The sequence below is a fragment of the Myripristis murdjan genome, chromosome 20 (assembly GCF_902150065.1).
Source record: "Myripristis murdjan chromosome 20, fMyrMur1.1, whole genome shotgun sequence".
Lineage (NCBI taxonomy): Eukaryota > Metazoa > Chordata > Actinopteri > Holocentriformes > Holocentridae > Myripristis > Myripristis murdjan.
This window is the reverse complement of record NC_043999.1, coordinates 28,985,692-29,012,419: the sequence shown is the minus strand read 5'-3', so window position 1 is coordinate 29,012,419 and position 26,728 is coordinate 28,985,692. Positions and strand designations below refer to the sequence as shown.

The window sequence follows — 26,728 nt, the reverse complement described above, 5'->3', positions numbered from 1 at the left end:
TTAGTAAATTAATGCCGTGTTCATGCCATATGGAAAGGAGGGTAGAAGTCCGAAAGATTCCCATCAATACGGCGTGTAAGTGCTCATGTCATGGGCTCATGGTTTGTTAATATAATTTTTTTCTAGATAGGTCAAATGTCCTTAATAGAAACTAAAAGGGGAGACAAGTTGAAGTTTTTCTGAGTCCCGAGCAGTTGTCAAGTACTTGGCCCAGGTGTCAAGTAAAAATGTGTTTCTGTAACACTGCTCCAATCTTTCTCACTCTATTCACTTACACTCTCATCCTGTGCAGTTTAGTCCACGACACCAAACACAGAACTACAGTATTGCAGAAAACTAAGACCAGCCTGGCTGACTCTTGATTTGAAGAACTGCACATAATAGAAATATAGCATGTCTCTGCTTCAAAGCAAAACTTAATAACAAGCTCAGCTCTGTATGTCATTGAGGAGAGTTTGGATCAGTCATGAAATATTGCCTTCAACATATTTGACCATATCAATTATAGATGAACAAGTAGAAACCCTTCAAAGGTTAAGATTTGCTATGTATATGAGCTAATGCAACTTTCATCCCATCATAACTCAAATGTGTTTGTTTCTTTGTTTCACTCCAACATTTGAAATGATTGCAAACTAAGTTTTACTCAAACTACATGGAAACCAAAGCTGACTGATGGCCAGCCTTTACATTAAGGACTCTATCAGTTATTTGTCACTACACTTCTTAGAAGTCAAAATCCTACTACACCAAAGTAAACACATGAAAACATCATTAAGGATATAGTTCATGTGCCTGATTATGCTATTCTCGCTACACTATTCATTTCCACTAATTTTCTTCATCAATGGAGTGTTTATTTTTTCCTTGACAAAACTGTTTCTATCTATGTTTTAATAAATAAAGGAAGATGATATGAACAAGGGCAGAGTGGGAACAGGTGGGTAACCATGTTCAAAACCATCAGCAATGACACAGCTTAGTTTTTTTTTTGTTTTGTTTTGTTTTTTTGACTATTAATATGAGATAGTTAGTTGGCACTCATTTCTATGATGAATCATGACCACTTGGGCAGCTGAGACGAATCCTTTCCTGCAAGCTGGCTGGATCAGCCTGTGGCACTGTGACTGTTGGGGGTCATATGTGTGTGTATCCCACGGTTAAAAGCATAATATGCCAGGTTTCAGAGTGAGTATATTTTACTGATGCTCAAATACATGGCTGATCTTAGCTGTCTGACTGTGGCTGCTGTGATAGTCTACAGGGGAATACTGGAACATGCCCACACATTAAACACACTCACTCAACTAGTTTGAGATGGATCCTTCAGCTAGCTGAACAGAACAGCATGTATTTCAACAACTAGCAGCCATGCCTGTTTACATTTGGTTCACTTTGGTTTGGGGCTGGAGGAGCTTAAAGTTCATGAAAAAGCCCCCTATTGAAGAATTAAGATGAAACTTTGCCAAGCAAAACAAAACAAAACAAAACAAAACAAAACAAAACAAAACAAAACAAAACAAAACAAAACAAAAAAAACTTTTCAAACTTTAATACTGCCGCTCAGTAGTTGCTACTCAGTACCTAGTCTACAACAACATGGATTTCTGCTGTGTGGATTGCTTCAAATCCTACCACAAAAAAACAAAGATGTGTGACAAAAGATCAGATGTGATGAGATTCAACATCACAAAAGTTCAAAGTGCTATATGAAAAACAAAATACAATGCAAAAACTGCACACTAATGTCAAACTGCTCTAAAACATAGGGGCATAGGTATAGAAAGGGAAATATCACTGCAATCTCATTTCTATTTTAATTCACCTACATGAACACTTCTCATAACTCAAAAAATGAACTAATGTGTGAACTGACATGACTGAAAGGTTAGCGTGAGGGAATAGTGGTGGTGAGGATCTGCCAACTGTCAGTGAATGACTGAAACGATAACAAACTGAAATCTTCTAAACATCCAAACAGTACCCACTGGAAAGCTACATGGAGGAGGTGGAGGTGTGTGTGAGTGTGAGTGTGAGTGTGTGTGTGTGTGTGTGTGTGTGTGTGTGTGTACTGCTGTCATTGCTGATCAACACATGGTTCTCTCTGCATGTTATGAGATTCATTGGACAGAAGTGCTAATGTGTTACTGGCATGGTTCTCTGTCCAGAGCAGCGGACTGGTGTGGACATGCAGCTTGACAAGCAGGTCTGTATCAGAGTTAATGTGTACATACTGGGTCACTGGAAAGCGTGGTGGAAGCGGGGCAGTGTGGTGGGTGTGCTCAGACTGGATATGAAGGAGGAGGTGAGCCCTTGGAGGGGGCTTTCTGCAGCCTCGGGGCCTTCAGGAGGCTGGGGGCCCAGCTGAACCAGAGGTGCCTGCTCTTCAGCAGGTGGGTAGAGGACGCCCAGGCCTCCGCTGCTGCTTGCCTGGTTGTATGGAGGCCCGTTCAAAGGCAGGAAGTTGAAGAGTTGCGAGAAGTCCAGCAGAGAGGAGGATGAAGCCAGCGAGTCACCTGCCACAGTGGCTGCTGCTGAGGGGGTAGAGATTTTGGACAGGGAGACCTCCTCACTTGGTTCTGCCAGCATGCCCACTTGTGGTTCCAACTCCAGTTTGGAGGCGGACAGCTGAGTGTCTTCGGCCGTAGATGAAGAGGAAGGCATGGTGCTCTGCAGCTCCATAAGGTAGGTCTCCAGTTCTCCCTTTAGGTTCTGCTCCCGCTCCTGTGAGGAGACGGTGTATGAGGTAAAGTTGGAGCCCAGCGGATACTTTAAAGAGAAAGGGTGTGTTGGGTTGGGGAAGGGCTCTGTGTCCAGGACGGCACCTGTGTACATGTTGAGCTGAAGCTGTCGGGGTGCCAGCATGCTGGGGAGCTCGCCTTTAATGCCCCCGGGTGCTAGGTCACAGACAAAGGGCTCCAGCGAATCAGCTGGCTCAGTTTTTACCCTCATCAGCTCCCGAGCATGGCTCTTCTTCACGTGACGTGTCAGGTGGTCCTTCCTACCAAAGCGCTGGGCACAGTATTGACAAAGGAAATCCTTACGTCCAGTGTGCACCACCATGTGGCGCCGCACGTCTTTACGGGTGTAAAATCGCCGTTCACAGTGCTCGCAGCGATGTTTTTTCTCTTTGGTCCCGCCAGAGGACTTGCCAGCGTGGGTTTTGAGGTGCTCCAGAAGAACCCCTGTGCTGGCAAAGGGCTGCAAGCACACTTGGCAGGTGAGGTCTCCACTGTTGGCTGCGTGAAGGGCTACGTGGCGTTTGAAGCCCAGCTTGGTGTTATAGCTCTTGCCACACTGCTGACAGGTGAACGCCTCCTTGTATGGGTCGTGAGTGTGCAGGTGATTCTTTAAGTGATCCTTGCGATGGAACATTTTCTCACAGTATGAACACTTGTGGTTTTTTTCTGGCGAGTGAGTTGCCATATGCCTTTGAACACAGATACATTCTATGAGCACTCAGAATTTCTGTAATCATCTAAGCGGTTTATGTAGGCATGCTAGTAATAACACTTAAACAAATGATCTGAAAGTGCAATGGCATTCATCAACACATCATCTACTAAAGAGCACTACATACAAATGGTGTAAAGAGAGAAGCAACATGCAGCAGCCTGCTATACAGCTGCTTGTCTGTACCGTAGCAGCTTGTATTTGGAGACGAAAGCCTTGGTGCAGTCGGGATGGGAGCAGCGGTAGGGTCTTTCTCCTGTGTGAGAGTATGAGTGCACCCTCAGCTTCTCCACACTGTTGAAAGCCTTCTGGCACACTTGGCAGGGGAAATTCTTCTTCGGCTTCCCCTCTGCTCTTCTACGCCTCCCTGTGGCCGGCACAAGCTTGGCTTTCTCCAGGACGTGGTCACGGTGGCCCTGGGTTCCCGTGGCCATGGCACCCTAAGGCAGATCAGCTACATGGAGAGGGGCTCAGCACCGAACTAGTATCGATTCAATTGCCCTATCCAGTTTTATGTGCTCAATAACGCCCGGACTCAGAGGCCTGAGGGAGAGACACACAGAGAGAGAAGCAAAGACATTTAGAGGTTTCCAGACCTCATGAATTACACTGTAATTCAATGGGGTCTGGCCATGTCTATATCAGAGATCCCACTTATCAGCCAAGACCACTGGTCAGAGTTACACTAATCAGAATAGGTTAACTGATTGTGTCATTAGGCAATGCTAACTGTCTAATGACAGAACAACAGCAACGACAGCAACTTTTAGACTGGCCAGCTGTTTGTCTTTTAATTTAATCACTGTTGTAACTTATCTTGAGAACAGAAGAAATGGCCAAATTTTGCTTTGCTGGCCGTGATATCACAATCGTTCATGGCTGCATCATGTTTGTTTACTCATCTGAAGTGAAGGCATCATCAGGGAATTTGTTGACTGGCCAATCAGGCATCTTGCACAGAATCCAATTCAAATCTACCCTGGAAGTGAGACCAATTCCAGACCTCAGGAACTGCCACATAATTCAAAAATGTGGCCGTGGCAATTCATGAGGGCTGGATACAGGCTCATTTAGAAGAGGAGTGGTTCACTTTCTGGTTTGTGACATCAAAGTCATTACACACTACGTAAATTAGTGAAAAAAATAAATACAGTTTTGTATGCACATTTTGGCCCAGTTGCATATTCAAAATATAATAAATGTAAGCAACTCAATTTCATTCATTATACACCATGCAAACAGGTTTGTAATTCCAGCACCGTTTGGATCACTTACCATAATTTATCACTATGTAACTCCTGCTTTGTGATATGATGATATATATTGTGGGATGAGAGAAAAATGTCTACTGATGTAGACTATCGTTTCTATCACTGTTGGTGCAAAAGCCACTTTAGGGTAGTATTTTACATTATTGACTCAGAGTGCCTATTTGTAGGCTATTGCATGCACCATTACTACACGTAGGCTCAAATAACAAACAAACATGGTGGCATGTGACACAGAGCAAAACTCCCCACAGCACTCCAATCCAGAACAGGACTCAGCCCAACCACGACAAGATGAGGGGCATATACCTGAAAAGGGGGGTATTTCTGTTGTTTGGACGTGGTTTGAATATAAGAAATCTGACCCTGACAAGAAAATGGTACTTTGCAAAGTATGCCATAGACGGGTTCCCACATAAGAGACCACACAACACACTTCTTCTAACACTGCCAGAAGAACCACAAGACAATACAGAGAGAGCAAACCTCATTTGTGTTCAATGTCACTTCCAAATGAAAGGAGAAAATAGAAAGCGAATTTCATTTGGAGTTAGTATTATCAAAAAGCAGTCATGATGTGTACGATTACTTTGTATAGACATTTTTTTCGACTACAGAAAACATATTGCATCGTCAAATATATTGCTATCAAGATATAACATAATCCATAAGGTGACTGAGGAGTTTGTCCATATTGCACAGCCTGAAATGTAACATTAGTGCAGCTTACTGATGCAGTGATTGTTGTGGTCTACTTTGAGTCTTTAATTGGACATTTGATAGGTGGACTTATAATGCATGGGGTTGTGGTCTGCTCTCTTCCTTTTAATATCTGTGGACAGTACTGTGTCTGTTCAACTGTTGTGCTGTAACTCAAATTACTTGTGCATTTTTCTGTTTTGATGAACTTTTAGCAGGGATTATAAAATGCAGGTTTTGGTGATACAATTGTCTACTCTACCCTTGTGTATCCGCATCACTTTTGTGTTGTGTATGATGTCACTTCCTGATTTGAAATGTAGAATAGGTCAGTTGTTACTTTAATTGATACACCTAGCAAAAACCAATTTAGGTTGAAACTAGGGTGGTTGAAACTATTTTGGCAGTTATTATGACTGCAATAACATTTGCAATTTTAGTGGGAGTGATGATTTTTGCATCATGATTTTCATTTTAACTGGAAAATGACTAATAAATTGAGGAAAATGTGAATTTTGCTGGGCTCTGCATCATACCGTCATGTTTTTTTTATGACCCAAGAATATGCCAGGGCATCTCTGTGACTCCATAATACTTAATTTATAATGCTATACTGTCACATTTAAACTTAAAAATATCAGTTACTACAATTTTGATATTGCACTTATCTATGTTGCAATTTTGATAAATTGTGCAGCCCTAGTTGAAACATATGTGTTACTCACAATTAGTGTTTTGGAGCATTATGCTGCTGGGCAGATATTCTTCTTGTACACTGGAATCAGCTGATTTTTTTTGATCTTGCACCAGGTTGGATGTGCACATATACGTTTTCTAAGTTGGATAAGCAGCCTTCCTGAGGATACAACAGTAGGTATGATCATGTAGTTGGGGGATGACTTGACACACCATAACACACTTTATTATAAAGTGCACAATGGTATGCCTTTGCTCCTATACTATTATCCAAGTTCCACTGCAGAATTGGCACTTGGCCAGCTGCAGAATCTGTGAAAATCAGGCATGTTACATTTTTCAGTGTTGGTCTAAAAATTGTTGTTGGTTGATGTCAGACCATCTGGGATTCCACACAAGAATGAATTGGAGTAAAATTAAGTTAGCTGGAATTATTGCAAGTCTTAATTTCAAACATAGAAGTCTATAGAATTTCAGCTCTTGCCTAAACCTGACCAAAGTTTAAAAAAAAAAGAAAAAAAGAAAAAAAGTAACATTTCAATTAATGAAACATGACCAGATGAAACACTGCAGAATAAACACAGGACAGGAAAAAAGATAATCATCTAAATAGATTACATGCACTGCCATACATAACACTGAGTGAGTACAGTGCTGACAGGTTGGTTGTCCTAACATTACATTTTCATTAGAAAGTCACAAGTCAGAGATCACATTGAAAATCCAGAGGTGGAGAATTAACACAATCTACACAGCCATGGGCTTTCCATGAATGGCAATCATTTTGGGAAATTAATGGAATCTGAAAGACACTATTCTTGAGGAAGAATTAGTAGAAGATGTACTCAAATTTAAACTTTCAATTTTATTCATTATTACAACCAACTATACAGTCCTATGAAATACCAAAAAGTAACATCATTCCTTATGCTTCACTGACTGAGATTTGTATCATTTTGCAGTTGTTAACTATTTTTAAACATTATGTTGAAAACTTAAAAATATCTTGTATACCTCTAAAACTTACCAGCTGTTACAAATATCAATATTGTGACATTTTCTATTTAAATGAAGAGTTCATTTGTATAATCTTTGTTTACTACATTTCTAATGAAATATAGGTGAATTACTACATACTACTACACTGATAAATATCACTGCCTATTTTGCCCTAATTAAGATTTAAATTGCTTTAAATTTTAAAGAGATCAACTCATTGGTCTTTTTCAAAAAAGTGAATAAAAAAGTCACATATTCTTTAGCACATGACAACATTATTGTGTTATCAAAAAGAAATCGCAGAGTCATGAGACAAAATTTACCTGAAATATTATTATGATATATATATACACACACACACAGTTTTGTCAACAAATCTTTGAAATATAAAGATTATATACAGTACCAGTATTAACTTTATTAACTAACTTTGTTTCTTTCAAAACAAAAATCAAAGATTTAGTCTACGTTCTAAAGATGGTAATTAAGTTGTAAGTTAGTTCATAATTTGTTTTTTATTTATCCACACAGGGACTGAGGACTGTTTTCTAATGACTCAAAAAAAAAAAAAAAAAAAAAAAAAAAAATCACATGAAGCAAATTGGAGGTAAAGTTGACAATAATGACGTTTTATTGTAAATGACAGATTTCAGTGTACTTGCTAGTCTTATGGCAAGAAATACTATTTGCTAAAAAAAAAAACGACTTGTGCAGACTCTTAAAAAGAGCAGACTTAAAGTAGTTTAATTACTTTACAACTAGCAAACAATGTTTTATTATCAACACAATTTAAAATTCTAAAAATGCCACAAATGTTGAATTGAATTCAATATTTTTTGATACAAGTGCTCTGCAAATCAAGTTGAGATTTTTTTTTTTTTTTTTTTTAATCTGTCAGGTCATGGTATTATGAGGTAAAGCCTCATTGTTATATGACATTATGAACTGCAGGACAGAAACAACCCTGACTTATTCATCCTGTCAGGATTCAAAACCCAGCTAACATCCCTCCTCTCTTTTCAAACAGGATAAACACAGAAAAAGCCTTTTCAGTTTCAGAAATGTTCACCGCCTTGCTTGAGCCACCAGTCTTAAGGCCTTTATCTACATTTCTGTTACTTAAATCCAAGATGAAAGGGCACCTTCCAACTGAGGGTTTTGCTTGTGGCAGGCTTTTGTTTCCATAATTACAGATTCAACTGATTAATACACTGAATTATTTCATACAAACACAAATAAGCAATCAACAAACAAACTGATGGTGCTGATCATGTCAAAACTATACACACCACACCAACAAATTGCAGCACAAATGAAGTAAGTTATAGAGACTTCAGCCAACACAGTCAACATTACATCAACACATTTTCTTTAAGAAGGTGATACCATCATCAGTAACATCATAAGAATATTCAGGCAGAATATTTAGAGCTATCCAACCACGGCAACCAGCAATAACAGGATACTTCAACATGTGCCACAAAAAGCTCTGACAATAAAATGGAACAACAAATACACCTCAAAAGAGGCTCCTGATCTATCAGCAGAGAGACTCGACTTTCTCCTGAATCTTGAGCCATCAGCCTGTAATTATGGTGCAGTGGGATCCAATACAATGACATTCTGCAGTATGATTAAAAGCAGCTATAGGAGCAGATTCTGTAAAGAATACTAACATGCCTGTTGCAACCTGCCACAGCAGGCAAACTGAACACAAGATAATTTTTGTCCTCTAACACATAAAAGCTGCTTGCAACCCAGACAGCACAATCAAATCTTAACCATAGCCTAATTAGTTTGCCTTAAGTTCTTCCTCCATTTTGATACTTTATTGACAAGCAATTTCTTGCCGTATTTTGTTTGTTCGGCTTACACTGGATCATAGCTCATCTGTCATCTCAGTGAGAACACAATCTTTACCTGCAATACGGGAAAATGTGATAGCATATAGCCGAAAACAGAAATAGCATGAGAAAATGTCAGTGTAACCTACATATTCGCTGCATTTGGCGTTACAGTTTGGGAAAGGAGATGCTTCAATCGATAAGAGTATATTTAAACTACTTATGCTGAAGCTTATATATGAGGCGTAATTAAAAGTGAATGCGGGCAGCAGCAATATTGACATTATTACTGAATCCAAGTGCGCCTGTTTTTGTCCGTGGACATCGCAGTGCCGTTGTTATTATATGCAAAAATAACTAAACTAAGTGAGTGTGCTTTAAGTTTTCTCAACTTTTTTTTTCATTCGACTTGTTCCTATGCTCGTTAACGTTCACGGACATGCGGCGTGACACTAAAAACACGAATGACACAATTTATTTATTTTTTTTCCCAATACTTGTGCCTTCCCTTGGTTTTCTCTGTGGTCCCAAACTGGGTACTGATTAACACAAACTTTTTCCCCAGCTCACCCCTCTCTCATAATTTAAATAACCCCGATATTTTAATTCAAGAACTGAGTAACAATTTACTTAATTTACACCAAACTTACCCCGGATGCTTTAACATCCTTTCTGTTGAGTTTTTCTTGACTTTCAACTATTTTCCGAATTTTTAATAATTTTTTTCTCATATTTTTTGCTAGACGCGGCGGGCCTGAAAATTGTTTGCTTTCCCCTCTTTCCAGCAGCCATTGTGTATGCGCTGCGATGCACCCAAACTACAGTTTAGCCACGCCCATCTCAAGTTCCTCCCACCTCTTATTTTTGATTTGTGTAAACTGCTGTCACTTTCATTTGAATGTCATTTTCAGTCCCTTTTAATAAAACTCAATTTTTGGACTCGCTAGAGATACTGTCAATCGTTTTAAGTCGGGTTAGTTTCATTTACAACATTAGGAGGGGTAAGATGTCAGCCAAAGAATCCTATTGGCTCGTCGGAATGTCACTATTTGTCGTTTTTTCGCATTCCGCGTCTCCTATTGGCTCATTCTGCTGCCAGCTCTCAGTGGCCGTATGTATGATTTTCCTGGTGCGCTGTTGCAGCAGAGGAGGCAGTTGACATGAGCGTGACGGCTATAGCTAGTGAGCCCCACCAGCACGCGGCTAGTAAGTAGAGCAGGGTTTAGAAAACCAGACGAAGCTTTGCTAGCTAAACGGACGAAGTGTACTAGAGCTCAAATAATTCTTTCAGTTAACGAGATGAGACTGCCAAACGCCGCTCACAACTGATATTTTCACCTTTTTCTTATTGGTGACCTTCATTACTGGGAATACTGGGCGTTTTAAGAAGACGTTACCAGTGGATAAAGGCTGGAAACTGTAAAGGCAGGTCTGAATCATATCAGTCATATTTACGTCTTATATTTTATCTTAGCTCCGTTTTGCTAGCTATACAAAACCTATAACAGACTTTCTCCATTAGCCAGGTGTGTTTGCTGACACCACTGAAGGTCGAATTTGATGTTACATATCCTGTGCGTTCCAGAGTCGGGAGAGACCTCACTCACTCACACTATTAACTTGACAATGTGGTGAAATGAGAGGAAGCTTTTTTTTTTTTAGACAAAGTTCGGCTTAAGGGTACACCTAATAGGCTGTATAAAGCAGCACTTCTCACAAAAACAGTCCAGTGGGAAAAATGTTAAAGGAAATAAAGTGTTGCTGTGTAGACTCTATAGATTTGTCTAACTGCCAGCACTCAGGCAGCATTTCCAGTCACTAAAATAGAAATAGTCATTAGTATCTAATCAGTTCTATGGTTAGCAGGCATCTAGTGCAGGTAAACCAAAATACATAGGATATAAGATGCATTTAGTCATGGACATCCTGGCAGCAGAATTTTGTATTGTATGGAAATATGCCACAGTTTGTTGTTAGAAGCAAGTGAACAAGTCATTACAGCCAGTATACGCCAAATTCTCTAAAATTAAAAAATCTCACATAGCAGTGTTTCTAAAGTGGTCCAACATGTGTTGAGTTCATAAATCAAATATCACTCATATTTTTATGCAAACTTTCTATGTGGATTTTAAGAATTAATAATAATAGTAATTTTGAAAGAAATCTATTCAACAGGCTAAATAACTCGGATGTTACATTTGGAAATTTAGTTTAAAGGTGTTTTGGAATATCCAGACCTCATTGCCAATTTACTGGCATAGTTTGCTTAGACTTAAATATAAAACTGAGATGAATATCAGACCTACTGCACCACATCATTGGAAGACCTCATCAGAAGAAGCATCATCACCAAAGGGCACTGAAAGTTTTTGGTTGATTACATAATGGCCTATTCAGGCTTTTCCCAGGGCTATCTCCCCAGTCCTTCAATCTTTCAGTTAGAAAGGCATGAGCAGTGATGTTTAACTTCAAAAATACAGTTTCTAACTATACTCCGTTTAATCATGAAGCTAGATTGCCCAAGGTGGGGCTAGAATAATCAAGTTGACACTGATGCAATTTTCTCAAGCAGTTTGGGCTAGTGTCAAAATTCTTTAATCATTTTAGCCTCTCAACTCATCTTCATCTTTGCACAAATGGTCATCGGCTCTAAAAATTGAAAATTTTGCAAATAATTGGTCTAAATCAAGGAGTAGAAACTGGTAAACCTACGACTTTTGTTACTGACCTCTAGGGCTCGCTTAGGAGGGAGAAGCTTGCCCCTCTCCTTTGGTAGATATCGGCCACCAAACCAGCCCCATATTGAATCAGAGCCCTTGCATGGTTGCCCGGTTCCTCAGTTTCGAGTTTCGAGATGGATGATTCAGTGCCTTGCTGGGGAAATGGGCAAGGATAAATTTCAGTATCAAAGACTCAACAAAATGCTCTCTATTGCTAAGATGGACCAGTTTCGTTGTAACAAAGGGAATTCTCAAAACTATTACCTGAAGGTGTGGAAGCTATTTTTGACATTGCTTGATGAGATGTAACTGTGTAGCTTATTAGCTTTGCTGCTATATTGTATCTTTGTTTTGTGTAGACTCTGTCCTAAGTTGTGAGAAAGTGTGGTGAAAAACCATACCCCCCCAATGGTGCAGTCATAAAGTCACCATCTGGGAAATTGAAGGTCCAGGGTTTGAATTCACAGTTTACCAAGTCCAATTTTCCAACAATGTGTCAGTTCATGGTATGTTTTGGTGAACAGGTTATATTAAGTCAAAGATTGTATTGTAGAATTTTTGTCCTGCATACATTGTAATGATGAAACAAGTTTTTGATTGGTTTTGCTCATTCTTTAAACAGAATCAAACAAGAAGTGAAGTGACTTTGCTCACTTTGTGAAGCCCGAAAGCCATCCATTGCTGCTCTCAATTTTTCAGAATTTATAAACTGTTCAATAAGCATCAAAACTCAGTAAGTTCTCACGCTGCCACTTGCGGCTATAATAGCTTCTACAACTCTCTTGGCAGGTTGCCTCCTACTTTTGAGATGGAGAGAAGCTGCCCCATCCACGATCTGTCACTGGATTAGTGACTTTCTAATCTGAAAGTTGAAAAAATCCAGTATACATTTTGGGTTTCTGAACAGAAATTCTGTAAAGTCTAGAATGCCTTTCTATCATTTTTATACCAGCACTCAGCACAGGTACAGGAACAAGCCCTTTTTCCCTTCTCCCTCTCTCTAATTCCTTCTCCTCCTTGTTCAATGTAAACATGTCTTGGCCCTGGTCATGAAGCTGAATTGTGCCTCTCTAGGATGGTGGTTCTGTGTGTAGATGTGCGGCACCTGTCTTGTCTTACCTTTTTCTACTTTTTCCATGCTGTATTTTGTCTTATCATTTTTATTCTAAGTGCTCTGTATTACATGTGGACTCTCAACATTTGTATCTGGGCCTATATGCATCACATGGCAGGTACATAATGTGAGGTTATTGTGAAATGCAAAACAATGCTTATTTGTAAAAATATGAGTTGTATGAAAATTTTGTGTGCAACAACTGAAGCTGTTGATATTTTCCATGTATGTACAGATCCAAATGGATAAAAATACACGAAAAGTTCGGAATCAAGACATTAACCCATGCATTGAGGTAAGCTGATCAACCCTTTACAAAATATCATCCCTCAAATATCTGCATGCTGTTGAGATATGTTATATATTTTTTCAGAATGAATCACCTGATTTGTGTTGTTGGAACTGCCTTTCTTCTCCAGGAAAGCGATGGGTCCCAGAAGTGTTTGGATGCCAACAACTATGATAAGAATATGTGCTCTGCATATTTCCAAAGATACAAGAACTGTAGGAAATATTGGGTGAGTGTAATCATATTTCAAGTTTGGGGGCACCTCGGTGGCTCAGCGGATTCGAGTGTGTACCATGTTCCAAGGCTGAGTCTTGATTGCAACATCCTGGGTTCAAATCCGACCTCAGGCCATTTGCTGCATGTCATCCCCTCTCTCTCCCCTTTCTTTACTGTCTCTCCACTCTGACTGTCAAATAAAGCAGAAATGCCAAAAAAAAAAAAAATCTTTAAAAAATATTTTTCAAGATCAAAGAAAATAAGAAGAAACTAGCAGAGAGACGTTTTTGAAAAGCAGTGTAAATTTAATCGGTCAGTCTGAAACATTATAGAGCCCCTGACACATGGGCTGTTAGCTGTTAGCCTTGTTGGGTCAGTGTTTAGCATCTGTGACGACAGTCATCTCAAGTTCCTGTGGTGTCTGCTGGACTGTAGGGCCTCATTAACAGCTGGATGATTTAGCGTGTTGTTTCTTGTTGTGTTTTTTTTCTAATCTATCTAAGATTAGAAAAAGAGCTAGAAGTAACATGAGCCGAGAGCTGGAAATTGGGTTGTTACAAGTGCTCCCAGAGCCCACTGTAGTCTTGCACCAAATTCAGGACATGGGATTCAGGACAGACCACGTCTCGTCATCATCCGCTTCCATCGATACCAGATCAAAGACTTGGTGACGAGGGAGGCGTATAACGAAGATGATTTGGAATGTTGTGGTCACAAGTAGGGGATATTAGTGGACACTTTCAACAAAAATCGATGACAAAATTAGTTGCAGACGAATTTAATTGTCCATAATTAGTTGGTTACATCATCATGTGTGTTTTTCATGCTGTGCGCAGACATGACATTGTTTTCTGGAGCTGAGCTCCTGAGGGCTGAGCCATATTGCATCATTAGTACCTTTGCTGAGAGTAAGGCGTGTCAAACGGTGACTGGGAAGCAACAGGTAAACACAACATTAAACAAAATGATGGTGGCTGCTGCAACATCATTGTGTCCCAAAACTTCCAAAGTCTGGGAGTATTTCACCCTAAACCCTGCAAAGATGAGGATTGGCTGCAAGATTTGTAAAGCGGACCTTGCATATCACAGGAGCATGTCTGTCACCCACGAACATTTAAAAAGAAGGCACATTGGACGTGTGGATGATATAGACTCGTCCAGGTAAAATAATTAGCCTCTCAGCTAGCTAACATCAGCTATCTCTACATGGAGTTGTATTGGCTTTTATTCTGTTCCACCCAGGACTTGCCTTGAAGATTTGCCAAAGCTCATTGTCAATGTTGTAAAATTAAAACTGTGTACAACTAGAGACATTACCATATTGCAGGTTCAATGTAGGTTAACTCTCAGCCTGTTTCCAATTAAGAATTGGGCAGTTCATTGAATTAATTTACTGAACAGATACCTTTAGCTATTAATTTTAAATGGACAAAAACTTGATACTGATTGATTGATTGATTGATTTTTTATATTGGTAGTGGTTGAATCAGCAGCACTTTAATAAAAGATATATTTTTGAATGAAGAAGTCTTACACTCAGTGGCCACTTTCTTAGGTCCACCTCTAATGCAGTTCAGGTCAATAGCTCTGACATGAATTCTACCTTTTAACAAAGTTTATAATGTTCAGTTTTTGTTGACATTTACCCCTTTTCCACCAGGGCTGGTTCAGAGCCGGTGCCTGACTTAGCACCAGTTTTTTGGCTTTCCACCGCCCAAGCTGGGGCCAAACTGGTGCCAAACTGGTTCCAAACTGGTGCTAGGCAAGCACCGACTCCGAGCAGGGGCTAAACAGGAGCCAGAGAAAGAACCGATGACGCGGCCCACCGCGTCATTGGTGGGCGGGGTTACAAAACAAAACAGGAACTGCAAACGCTATAAACATAAACAATAATCCCCGAGAAGCCGCGGGTTATACTGATTTTACAACGGCATGGAACGCGACTCAGCAAATTACATTTAAGGATGAGAAGCACCCGTTTTATAACTAAACATAGCGGTCATTCGTTCCGATCACGAATCCGACAGGTAGCCGGCAATAATTGTGTTTTTTGCCTCTGTATTGAAATGTAGGCTTGTAAAGACACAAGCAGTATTTGCATCGCTAATAAATCCAGATCCTGCTCCACCCGGGGCCAGAAACTGTATCGGGAAAGCAGCGTTATATGCTTGACTGAGACGCGGCTCACGAACATCATCCCCGACTCACTGATCAGTTTCACCGGCTTCAGGACAGGACGGGCGGACAGAGACAGAGACGCTGCAGCCACTGTATTGTATGAGTGTGCAGTTTTATGTGTGTTGAAGTGATGAAGCTGCCGTGACTGTGGTTTCCTGCAACAGATTAATAAAGTATCATTCATTCATTCATTCATTCACGATGGTTATTGTGATTCTGAGCGAGCGTCTCGCGCACCCGTCATCACGTTTTCCGAAGACGTCATGACGTGGCTCTGACTTGGCTCCACTTTGCTCTTGACCGGTGGAAAAGCAAACCGGTTCTTCGTTGGCACCAGTTAAGCACCGGCTCTAGCACCAGCTCCGAACTAGCACCAGGTTTTTTCTGGTGGAAAAGGGGCAATTGTGGAGAATGTGTACATTTAATTCTGTGTTTATTGTTGAGGTTGTAGTTTGCAGAGTCTTGAACTGGACTACATTATATTGAGAGGTGTTTCTATTTGTTTTTTGTCCTCCCTATTTATGTACATGAGGGGTACAGAATAGTAGAAACAGCTCTCAAAAAATCAGTACAACAGCAGCACTAAGTATTAGCTCACTGTCAAACATAGAATTGAATGAACACCTCTGTTACTGTGACAAAAAGAAAACCTGAGCATTTTATGCATCATAAAAGTAAGCTTTATGGCAGAGCATTTCATTTCAAAACTTGCAGGATATGTCCACATAAGTACCTGAAACATACCCTGAGAGTTTCATTCAAATTGACCTCAAGAGCAGCGTTTCTCAACTGGGGTGCCATCTGACTATGTCAGGGGTGCTGTCAAAAATTGCCTATTCTGACATTTCATATATAAATTTATGGATGAATACAAATACATTTATTTAACACATGAATTAATAAATAACAAAATAAACATGTTCGTTTTGAATAAATAAATACATAGAATTGATCATCTAAATCTGTCTCGTGCGAACGTCAACACTGGGGTCGGCGTAAGGTCAGCGTGACTGCGTCGTTTACATACCGCAAAATGACATTCGATTTCACAAAGCGCAAGAACAAGCACACTGTGCAGCATCATGGATCGTTTTCTCAAAAGAAAAGCTCCATTGATGGTGAGTCAAACCCCTCCCTTCTCTCTCTCTCTCTCTCTCTCTCTCTCTCTCTCTCTCCCTCCCTCTCCCCCTCTCTCTCTTCTCTCTCGCGGTTTACTGTTTGTGTGAGTGAACGCGTGCCTGCTTCTCTCTCCCCCTCAACTGCGGATAATTATTTGTATGCGCACACATGTATATTTCCTTCTCTCAATTGCGGATTTTTGTTTGTTTGTTGTGTGTGTGTGAGTGTCTTTGTGTCTGTCCACGTATGTTGGCTACATGAGGCATGGGTCGAAACAAGCAAGGATTCCATTTCACTCCAGTGTAGGCCTACAGTTCATCATAGGCAGTTGAGCCGGAGTCCATTTCACGAAGCAGGTTCAACAAACTCAGAGTCTTACCCCGAACTCTGAGTTGATCAACTCTGAGATAGGAAACTCTGAGTTTTCAGTTCCAGAACTGATTTGAGTTAGTTTTATCAACTCGGAGTAGTTTCACCTGGAGGTAAGCGCGTGCACCACAGCTATAAAAAGACAGTGTCAAGGGCGCCCCGATTTGAGGAGTCACCATGGCAACGGTGAAGCGTCAGGCTGCGTTTTTCACCCCAGTTGAATTGGAAATCTTCATGCATTCATACAGTGAGTTTGAACATGTTTTTTAAACACCGCAACACTGCTGCAGTGATTGCAATCACAATAATATTACAGGGGATAACTGCTTGAATGGTAGCCTATTCATTTATGTCATTTAGGTGCAATCCCGCGGGGGAGAAGCGCACTTGGCAGCAGTTAAAGATGAAATATAAAAACATTGTTCAAACATCTATGCATGGTCTTATTCTCCCAACGAATATTTAATTCTCTGCACAGTAACTCTGCACCTTCATCCACGGGATCGTTGTCGATAGGACATGTCATGTTCGTGAAAAAAGTCGCCACCTAACTACTAATGGACTTCTAATAAAGGCCTACTGACTGTTTTTAATTTTTTTTTTTTTTTAAATAACATGACAGAACTAATATGCCACGCCAAAACTCGCCTGCTGATTGAATGAATGAGGAAGTTAAATCCCGCGTGTGGCTGAAAGAGGGCGGACACAGAGAAACTGGAGGTTTCATGAGAAAAACCTGGTCCCGACCAGGTTAGTTTCATGGAGTCTGTTACTGTGGTAACTGACCGAGAGCTTAAGTTACCTCCCTCTGTGAAACAGGCTAGTTACCCCTCTTTCTCTGCTTTGAGTTACCTCCCTTTGTGAAACAGAAAACTCAGAGTTTCCCTCATTTCAGGTTTAACAGACTCAGAGTTTTCACTAAACCTGCTTTGTGAAACGGACCCCCGCTCTGTTCTTTTATACTCGCTGCCTATTTGAAATAAACAGGACGTTTGCATTTTAAGTCAGATGCAGTGTCGTTTTTAATTATTATATAATTATATTATAATATAATTTAATTATAATAATTTTTGTAATTATTAAAGGTCCCATATTATGAAAATTCACTTTAGAGTGGTTTTCTAACAATAATATGCGTCCTCTAGCCTGTTTACAAACCCCCCCAAAATGAAAAAAGTTTATCGTTTCTCTCTCTTGCTTGCTCCACCTTTCAGAAAATGTGTGCTCAAGCAGGCCGTTTTGAAATTTTCCCCGCATGACGTCATGCAGGGATAAGCTCCTCCTCCTAAGGTTGGTGCCACCGCCCCAGGTAAATGTTTGACCTGCCCTCAGAAACTCCCCTCGCAAACGCCGGTCTGGTAAAACAAAAGTCTATTTCTACCTCCTTCGTCAGAGGTTTTGAAGACCCAGTGGATTAATTTTATTTTCGATGGAAATGTACCCACAACAATTCCTAAAATGTTGTATGTGCTCACCATTTCACTGCGGACTGCTTTCTCAACGAGGGCCAGGACAAATCAGGATTCGCTAAGAATCTGAAGATAATTGGATCGGTACCAACTGTCCGTGACCCAACTACAAACGTGGGAGCTGTAAGTTTTACCACTTTATGTTGCTTTACTGTATACGCCTATTTAGCGTGATAACCTGTTGGATGTGGTTTTAGCATGGCAGCTAACGTAAGTTACTGTTGGTAACATAGCTTCCTTATACTAGTTAGGTTAATACGCAACAGTAAATAATACCAGAGGACGTTGAAGAGAAGCTGTGTGAACATATATGTAATTTGAAGCTAGCTTTATACACACAGCGTTATTTGTAATTTGGATGCATGTGGCCACTTTTCACTGTGCTTTCTGTGTAGCTAATGTTGTATCACAGGGGAGCTAACGTACTTTCAGCTGTTGTTGTTATGGACGCTACGACCGCAGTCGTCACTAAAGTGTGTGTTACTACCACATGTTAGTGCTTGATAGATATCTCCCGTGGTACTTTTCCGAAAAACTAATGGCCCTGGTTGTACGCAGTTCTTCTGCTCGGTATGATCGTGTAACTTTGGTTAGTACCAAGCTGCTAACGTAAATTTCAGTAACCTGATGTTAGCCGCTACAGTTGAGGCGAACCTGAGAGGTGTTTGTTTCTGCAAAATCAAGCTGATAAGGCTGCATTCAGACAGAAAGGCTTTGCAGAGATAAGGGTAGGTGTTTGGGCTTGTCATAAATAACGTTTTATTTCTCGGATTCAATGGTTTTTCGCCACCACCGCTCCCTTCCCCCACTCAGTATATAATGTTACATTGTGGAAAAAAAAGGTAAACAAAGTGTTTGTGCATGTATTTTATAAAACAGGGTATGTTGTCTTTGTGGACCCAGCACCATACACAGATGCAGTATTGGGCATCCCCGTTCCAGAGGACCTAACTGCACAGTTCGAGCAGCCTGACGAGGAGGTCATTGCCAGCTATGTGTCCCAGTTCAATCGAGGGACAGTTTAGATCCCACGCAGTGGCCTTCAGCATCAGGAAACTCCGTGCGGATGCGAAGGACCACACAAGCTGGAATGACGACCCGGATTCTGTGCCCCAGGAAGCCCCAGCACCAGCTCACAAAGCTGCGATATGCTGGATACCTGTAACAACTTTAAACAAATTGACAGGATATTTAGTCTTGCAATTTTTTTTTTTTTATGGTGTGTGTCACACTTTTTTTTTCTCTTCTTATGTGCATTGCCTGCTAGGCTGGCCCTGTGGTATGATTATCACTGGTATTACTTATATGTAAATTATTTGATGTCAATAAATGCTTGAAAGTGTCTACAGAAATGACTCCTGTGAATACATAAATAATTTACACACCACCTGTTTATGGAAAAACTATACAAATAAAAAAAAACAGCTAAATCAATTTATTTAACTGTATGGTACTCACGTTTGTCACGTGTTATTACAGTTGTAAGATTATGCCCACTGAAGCAAAGCAAGGCTACATAACATCTTTGATTTAGATACAAACTATAACATTTTGCAAAGCATAACATACTGGTGTATTCCTCTCAGCCGTAAAGTCTTTGTGGACCCAGCACCATGCACAGATGCAGTATTGGCCATCCCTGTTCCAGTTTTCTCTTTGGGTATGGCGATACTACCTGTGGTATCTCCAAACAGCAGATATTCTCAGCTTCTGTGGGCATGGTAGCACAGTTTCCACAGGAGCACCTATCCAAGGAAAAAAGTGAACATTTCACCAAAATGTAAGTGGACAAGCAGAGGTGGATAAGAAGTAAGCTTGGCCTAACCCTTTCAAGTGCATAAAACAGGTCATTTGTGTCATGTGATTAATGTGGAGCTGGAGAACAGTATCATTTACACAACACTGCCCCGAATTTTGACTTAACTGACTAAAACCTTGATTGATACAGACAGACATATTTATGCTGAATTATAGCGAGGTAAGTACGTTATATTGTGAAAAAATAAATGACAGGGCGCTGTTATGATAAACATTTCTGCTCAAAACATCACAAAACATTAGGCCTACTATGTCAGCATCGATTACATGTTACTAGTCTTGACATGACATGCTTGAAACAGTCTAACTGAGCATATGTTGAGGCTAGTAACAGTCCTCTGACGACAAAACTTTTTCCGTAGACTGCAAGATTATAGATAACTATAACGTTATTCCGCTTTTCACAATATTACGCATTCACCAAAAGAACTCCGACGAGACAGCGGAGAGTAACCGTTAGCAGGAGCTAACGTGGTACGGGAGCGCAATGGTACGGGAGCGCAAGCCACAGCCCCTTCCAGAGAGGGGCATGAACCAGGCGTGGACAGACCAGCTCATTAGCATTTAAAGCTACAGGCACAGAAACAGCTTAATTCTCAGATGAGCTCACTTGAGGGGGGTAGAGGCTGGCTAAAATCCAGGAACAAACTGGATTTTTAGGCAACAAACTTCAAATTTACTGTTGTGGGACCTCTGAGACCTATGTGAACTTGAAAAAAAAAAAGCATAATATGGGACCTTTAATATTTCATACTGGGGTGCCATGAGATTTTTTGCACTTTTGAAGGGTGCCCTGACTGAAAAAAAGTTGAGAAACGCTGCTCTACAGGGTACTACAAATGCAAAAAATGGGGTGTGTTTCAATACAAATATGACTATAAATCAGAAAGTGTTTGTCCTATATGCCACAAAATTCTCAGGATATGTCCACATAAATGCCTGGAACATACCCTGAAAATTTTATTCAAATCAACCACTAGGGTGTGCTATAAATACAAAAAAATAGGCATGGTGTAACAGAAATAAACTATAACTCAGAAGTTGTTTGTCCGCTCATTACAAAACTGGTAGGATATGTCCACATCAGTACCTGAAACATACCCTTAAAGTTATTTTTAATGAAGCTGTTGAAGCTTTTAACTTTCTTGTGGTCTTTGTTGGATTGAACCTCGGAATTGCTGGAATGACACCTATATCCAACTTTGTTGTTGGTTGGTGATATATTAAATTTCAAAGGGTTTTGAGAAACCTCTCACACCTGAATACACTCAAACATATCCATATTAAATGATAGCTCGAGTGGAGGAATGTATTTAGACTGCAAATCATGCTTTGTGCAGCAGTGGTACAAAGCAGTGGCAGCAGCTAGCCGATATAAAATATTTTCCCTTTGTCTTTGTTTCTCTGCAGCACAACATCATGTTGGAGAGGAGAAGAGATGGTGTGAAGCCAGACATGCCCACTGCTTCAGAGAGACAGAAGATCCTTGCTGCAATCGGAGGGAAGCCATACTGAAGAGTCAGCAATGGCCAAACAAACTTAAAAATTGAGAGCTTTTGGTGTTTTTTTTTTTTTTTGTGAAATCTCACACTGTTTAAGTTTTTGGTCTGCTTCTGTGGCAACACAGTTGTTGCCATTCCTAAACCACAGAACTGGCAACTGGCTGTGTAAAGCAAATGTTTCCCCTGGGTCTGTTTTCCAGCAAAGAGACTGTTTTACTCCACCCGAGTTTAAGTCATCAAAACCCAATGGTGCTGCTGATTTTAGTAAAACTAATGTGGGCGACTTCATTATGTTGATGGAAAACTGGTGTGAAGAAAGTTTGAAGTCTCTGAAAGTTAATTTTCATATCATAGTGGAATAAATATAAACCAACAACTGGATAAAAGGGAGGAAAAATGATATTTGAGTTCTAACATACGACTGCTTACTTTGGGGAAAAAAAAGAAATGTCAAGTATATGAATTTTGTAGATATTACACTTGACTTGCCAAAACACTGGTATGGTTCTTTAAAATCCTACTACGTGTGTACAAAAAAAAACAAAAACAAAAAAAAAACATGCAGATTTGTGGTTCGCAAAAATTGGATACTTCTGTGAATGATGTGACATGTTATGACATTGCTCCACAAAAACTGATTAAAAATTAAAGAAAAAAATGACAAAGTGAGCAGGTTGTTTAACACCATGAATTTCAGCCCATCCATGGTGATGGCACAGCTTGTAATGGGTGTCTCTCAGTGTCATTTCTGATTGAACATCACTCAGAAACAAAGTCCTTGAGGTCTTGCTTGATATTGATTGATTGATTGTTTATTAAGATCCCTATTAACTGCTGAAAAGATCAGCAGCTACTCTTCCTGGGGGTTCCTGGGATATTGATCTTTAACTGAAGCAGACATTGAGAAAACTAAGCACTCTGTCTTTGATTGAATCAAAACAATTACTTATTATTTGAGCAAGGCGCCTAGCAGACTAACATGCATCAATGTGTTGGTCCATGCATTTTCTCCGTGGTTGTCTGCATCACTTAAAGATCAATATCAAGTAAGACTAATAGGATTTTGTTTCTAAATGGACTTTTACCTGCCCCACTAAAGAGCACCTGTCATATGAGCCACTAGACCCATGTAGCGCATCCTTCTCCCTTTGTAATTAGTAGAACTTCAGTGAGGTTTGATAAGGACAAAACATACAGCACATCAACATCAACTGCTTATGGTGTGCAACCCAATAAAAAAGTGAAAGATACGTATTGTTTCCAGTCACTGTTTCCTAATTTTACATGCACTACCTCACTTTTCAGTAGTTGTATTGAACTTGATGTATTTGTGTTGCAATCACACAGGAATTCAGTTGTTGAAGAGCATGATTTTGCCTCAAATTGTTCTCCCAACAGGATATCTGATCTGTCCACACCAGCTATGTTTGAGAAAACTTGTGCTCCCATTGAATCAAATGAATCAGAATCAGAATCAGTCACAGTCCTGAATCAACTGAATGATGGGTAAACTAGGCTCTGTTAAGACGATTCATAAAATTCCAACTTAGACTCACATCCTAACATCTTAGGATCACACCTAATATAGCCTTTAATAATTAGTGTTATGTAAGCTTGGTGTTTATGCATATGAGAGTGCTGTAAACCAGTGATTTTCAAAGTAGTGACCTGGAGACCCTCAGGGGTCCTTGCAGGGCTTTAATGAATTTGTTGAGGAGTTGGAAAATGGAGAGTTTTTTTTTTTTTTTTTTTTTTTTAAGTAGTAGAAATAAATAGTGTTTTAACAGCTTTGGAGTTACTGCAGAGTCTTAAGTAAGCGATAGGTTTCTGTTCAATACCTTTGCTGGTGTGAATGTGATATTTGGCTCGTAACAAGAGAGGTGGTGACATGTAGTGTGTTGTTATTGTTATCTGAGACATGAATGCAGTGTAGACCAATTACAGTATTTTTCATTACTAAATTTCAAGACAAAATATTGTTCTGGATGTAGATTTTAAAATCAGCCCAAAAGAGATGGGTGCATGGACACTCCCAGAAAAGGGGGGTGGGCTGGGGGGGTGTTATTGTTTAATCCTCGCTGTGGCAGAAAGAGCAATTCTTATCTAAATTCATTTGAAATTTGATAGGGTTGGCAGATTGGATAACAAACTGGATAGCATCTGTATCGTACTTTTAAAAGAAACTTGTTTTTATCTTAGTCAGGAGCTACTTTTTGCGTTTGGTTAATAACCAAGACCATGTCCAATCAATATTTTAAAATGTGTTACTCCAAATATTAACAGCAGGAAGGGATGAAACACTAACCCTTAGTATTCCTCCTGGTAGAGATGAAGCTGATGTGTTAACACTGAGTCACTGAGAGCCACCAAATAGCCCAATATGTCTGTCTGTCAGTCTATGACTTTGTTACTGTGATCTGGAAAAAATGCAGAGCTTGTCCAGTATGAGCTGAACTGGTGTAGAAAGTGTCAGCCTGGCATAAAGCAATCAGTTTGCTCTCACAAAAGTCCATTCCTGGAAATGTCCATGGACTAAAAATGCAGCCTGACCCCCAACATTTCAAACTACTGCATGTTCAAGTAGAAAAACTATATTAACTTCTGTTATGAAAAGGACATCCCCTGTAAAACAATTAAATGCTATTCGAATAATAAACCCTGGGTGACAGGGGATGTGAGGGAGGCTATTAAAAGGAAAAAGGCCGCTTTTGCCAGTGGAGAGAGGGAGAGTATTAAAACTGCTCAGAAAAGCTTGAAATGTGTCATACGGCAGGCAAAAAGGGTGTACAAACAGAAGATAGAGAATAAGGTACAGGATCGAAATAGTAAGGCTGTGTGGGATAGTATGAAGCTTGTAACTGGCTGTGGTGTGACCAGAGGGGGCCTCATGAAAGAGGGGGTCACTCCTAATGAGGTAAACTCTTTCTTTGCCAGATTCGATAGGCATGACTTTTCCAGTGAACAGGCCCAGGTCTCTCTATCTTTGTTGCAGAGAGATAGTGATAGCACACTTCCCCCTATAACCATCACAGTAGACCAAGTTCGCCATCAGCTGAAAAGAATTAAAACCAACAAGGGAGCTGGTCCTGATGGTGCTCACCCACGTGTTTTAAGAACCTGTGCAGACCAGCTGTGCTTTGTGTTTCATTATGTTTTTTCTCTTTTAGTTTCTGTGCCAAGAACATCTGTAACACCCAGCCTACCTATGTCATGGAAAACCTCTTGTATTATACCTGTTCCCTAGAAGAAAGGACCGGTTCATGAGTTAAATGATTTGAGACCGATTGCCCTGACTTCCCAAATTATGAAATGTTTCGAGAGGACAATATTAGAGCCTCTTTCTTCACAGGTCCAGTCATTTCAGGACCCGCTCCAGTTCGCTTATAGGAAGGGACTAGGGTTGATGATGCACTTTTGCATATGCTACATCGTATATACAGTCATCTTGAGAAAGTAGCTAGTTATATACGCATCACTTTTTTTGACTTCTCAAGTGCATTTAATACGATCCAGCCGCACCTGCTTGCCTCCAAACTGATTAATTGCAATGTACATAATGCAACTATTGAGCTGCTGATGGACTATCTTATCGACAGGCCACAATATGTCAGACATGATGGCCAGACCTCTGACACCATCCTGACTAAAACAGGGGCCCCACAAGGTACAGTCTTGGCGCCTTTTTTATTCTCCTTATATACTGCTGACTATAGGTGTAATGATGACGAGTGCTTCCTCCAAAAATATGCTGATGATTCAGCTATGGTCGGCCTTATAATAAATGGCGAGGAGCAGAGGTATCGAGAGGAAGTGGACAAATTTGTCAAATGGTGTGAAGTCAACCACTTAATCCTGAATGTTAATAAAACCAAAGAGTTAGTTATAGACTTCAGGAGGAAAAAAGTCAGGCCTGTTCCTCTAATCATCAATAGCTGCCCGATAGAGATTGTGTCATCCTATAATACCTTGGTGTACATATTGATAAGGGCCTGAATTTGAAAGTGAACAGCAGTGCTGTGATTAAAAAAGCCCAATCCAGGCTGTTCTTTCTCCGAAAATTGAGATGCTTTGATGTGGGCAGGAGTCTTTTAAATGTGTTTTATCAAAGTATTGTGGCCAGTGTCTTGTTTTATACTGTTGTATGTTGGGGCAACAGCATCACGGCTGACGATAAGAACAAAGTAAATAAATTAATCCAAAAGGCTGGATCAATAGTTGGTTGCCCACTTGATCCTCTCGAGAGTGTCATGGAAGCCAGAACTAGGCGGAAGCTGAAGGCCATACTTGAACATAAGGATCATCCACTGCATAGTGTGTTCAGGGGCCTGCGGAGTTCGTTCAGTGACCGGCTGTTAATGCCAAAGTGCTCCACAGAGCGTTATAGGAAGTCCTTTGTGCCCACAGTTATCAGGTTGCTTAATAGCACGCACTACGGTGGCAATTAGTAGAGCACTACTTGCTGGGCCCTAGAGCATTTATTTCCTGTGCTTTTTTGTGTTTTTGTTAGGTGCAATATATACTTACTTCATTCTTAACCAGTATTGGGATTGCAGCGATCCTTTAACTGCCCCTGATGTAACTCATGAATGTATTCCGTTGCTACGAAATGTATATGTTATTGTATGTCTTATGCGCTGGTGACCTTTTAAATTTCCCCCCCGGGGATCAATAAAGATATATTATTATATTATTAAAAGAAATAATTGAGGAGAAAGTCATGCTCAAAGTGTGAGTGTGAACTGTTCAACTGGATTCAATCGAAATGCTCAGTTTCTCAGGATTAATACACATTTAGACATAATGCACATATTTTTACAATAATTAATTCACAAGTAGTATTAATGCACATAATTATAGATAATGCACATTTACATATTTCTATATTTATTATTACCTTTTCTATATCTTATAATTTAATTCTTTTGAGAAGTTAAGCAACTGCCTCTGACCCAATTTCCCCTTGGGAAACAATAAA

The 26,728-nt window shown here is 40.1% G+C and overlaps 2 protein-coding genes across 5 annotated transcripts; one reads left to right on the top strand and one right to left on the bottom strand.

Moving 5' to 3' along the window:
* Positions 1–350: 350 nt before the first annotated feature.
* plag1 (pleiomorphic adenoma gene 1) lies at positions 351–9,891 on the bottom strand. The gene is made up of 3 exons (XM_030079778.1): positions 9,610–9,891; positions 3,640–3,996; positions 351–3,430 (listed from the first exon to the last, which is right to left on the bottom strand). Exons 2-3 carry the CDS (start codon positions 3,885–3,887, stop codon positions 2,239–2,241), a joined length of 1,440 nt encoding a protein of 479 aa, XP_029935638.1. The 5' UTR covers positions 3,888–3,996; positions 9,610–9,891; the 3' UTR covers positions 351–2,238.
* Positions 9,892–10,090: 199 nt separating this feature from the next.
* chchd7 (coiled-coil-helix-coiled-coil-helix domain containing 7) lies at positions 10,091–23,003 on the top strand. Of its 4 annotated transcripts, none has more exons than XM_030079790.1 (4): positions 10,091–10,384; positions 13,029–13,088; positions 13,213–13,311; positions 21,662–23,003. In XM_030079790.1, the coding sequence occupies exons 2-4, from the start codon at positions 13,035–13,037 to the stop codon at positions 21,764–21,766; spliced, it is 258 nt and encodes an 85-aa protein (XP_029935650.1). In that variant the 5' UTR covers positions 10,091–10,384; positions 13,029–13,034; the 3' UTR covers positions 21,767–23,003. The 4 variants fall into 4 exon arrangements, with proteins under 4 accessions (XP_029935650.1, XP_029935649.1, XP_029935651.1 ...); XM_030079789.1 differs by having other exon boundaries at positions 10,091–10,388; XM_030079791.1 differs by having other exon boundaries at positions 10,093–10,165.
* The last annotated feature ends 3,725 nt before the right edge of the window (positions 23,004–26,728 follow it).

Bases quoted from the DNA above. Each gene is read 5' to 3' on its own strand.
- plag1 (XM_030079778.1), bottom strand. From the start codon at position 3,887: ATGGCCACGGGAACCCAGGGCCACCGTGACCACGTCCTGGAGAAAGCC. The intron at 3,431-3,639 runs GTACAGACAAGC...CTGTGTTCAAAG, and splicing joins TCCAAATACAAGCTGCTACG to GCATATGGCAACTCACTCGC.
- chchd7 (XM_030079790.1), top strand. From the start codon at position 13,035: ATGGATAAAAATACACGAAAAGTTCGGAATCAAGACATTAACCCATGC. The intron at 13,089-13,212 runs GTAAGCTGATCA...TTTCTTCTCCAG, and splicing joins ACATTAACCCATGCATTGAG to GAAAGCGATGGGTCCCAGAA. The intron at 13,312-21,661 runs GTGAGTGTAATC...GTTTCTCTGCAG, and splicing joins AGAACTGTAGGAAATATTGG to CACAACATCATGTTGGAGAG.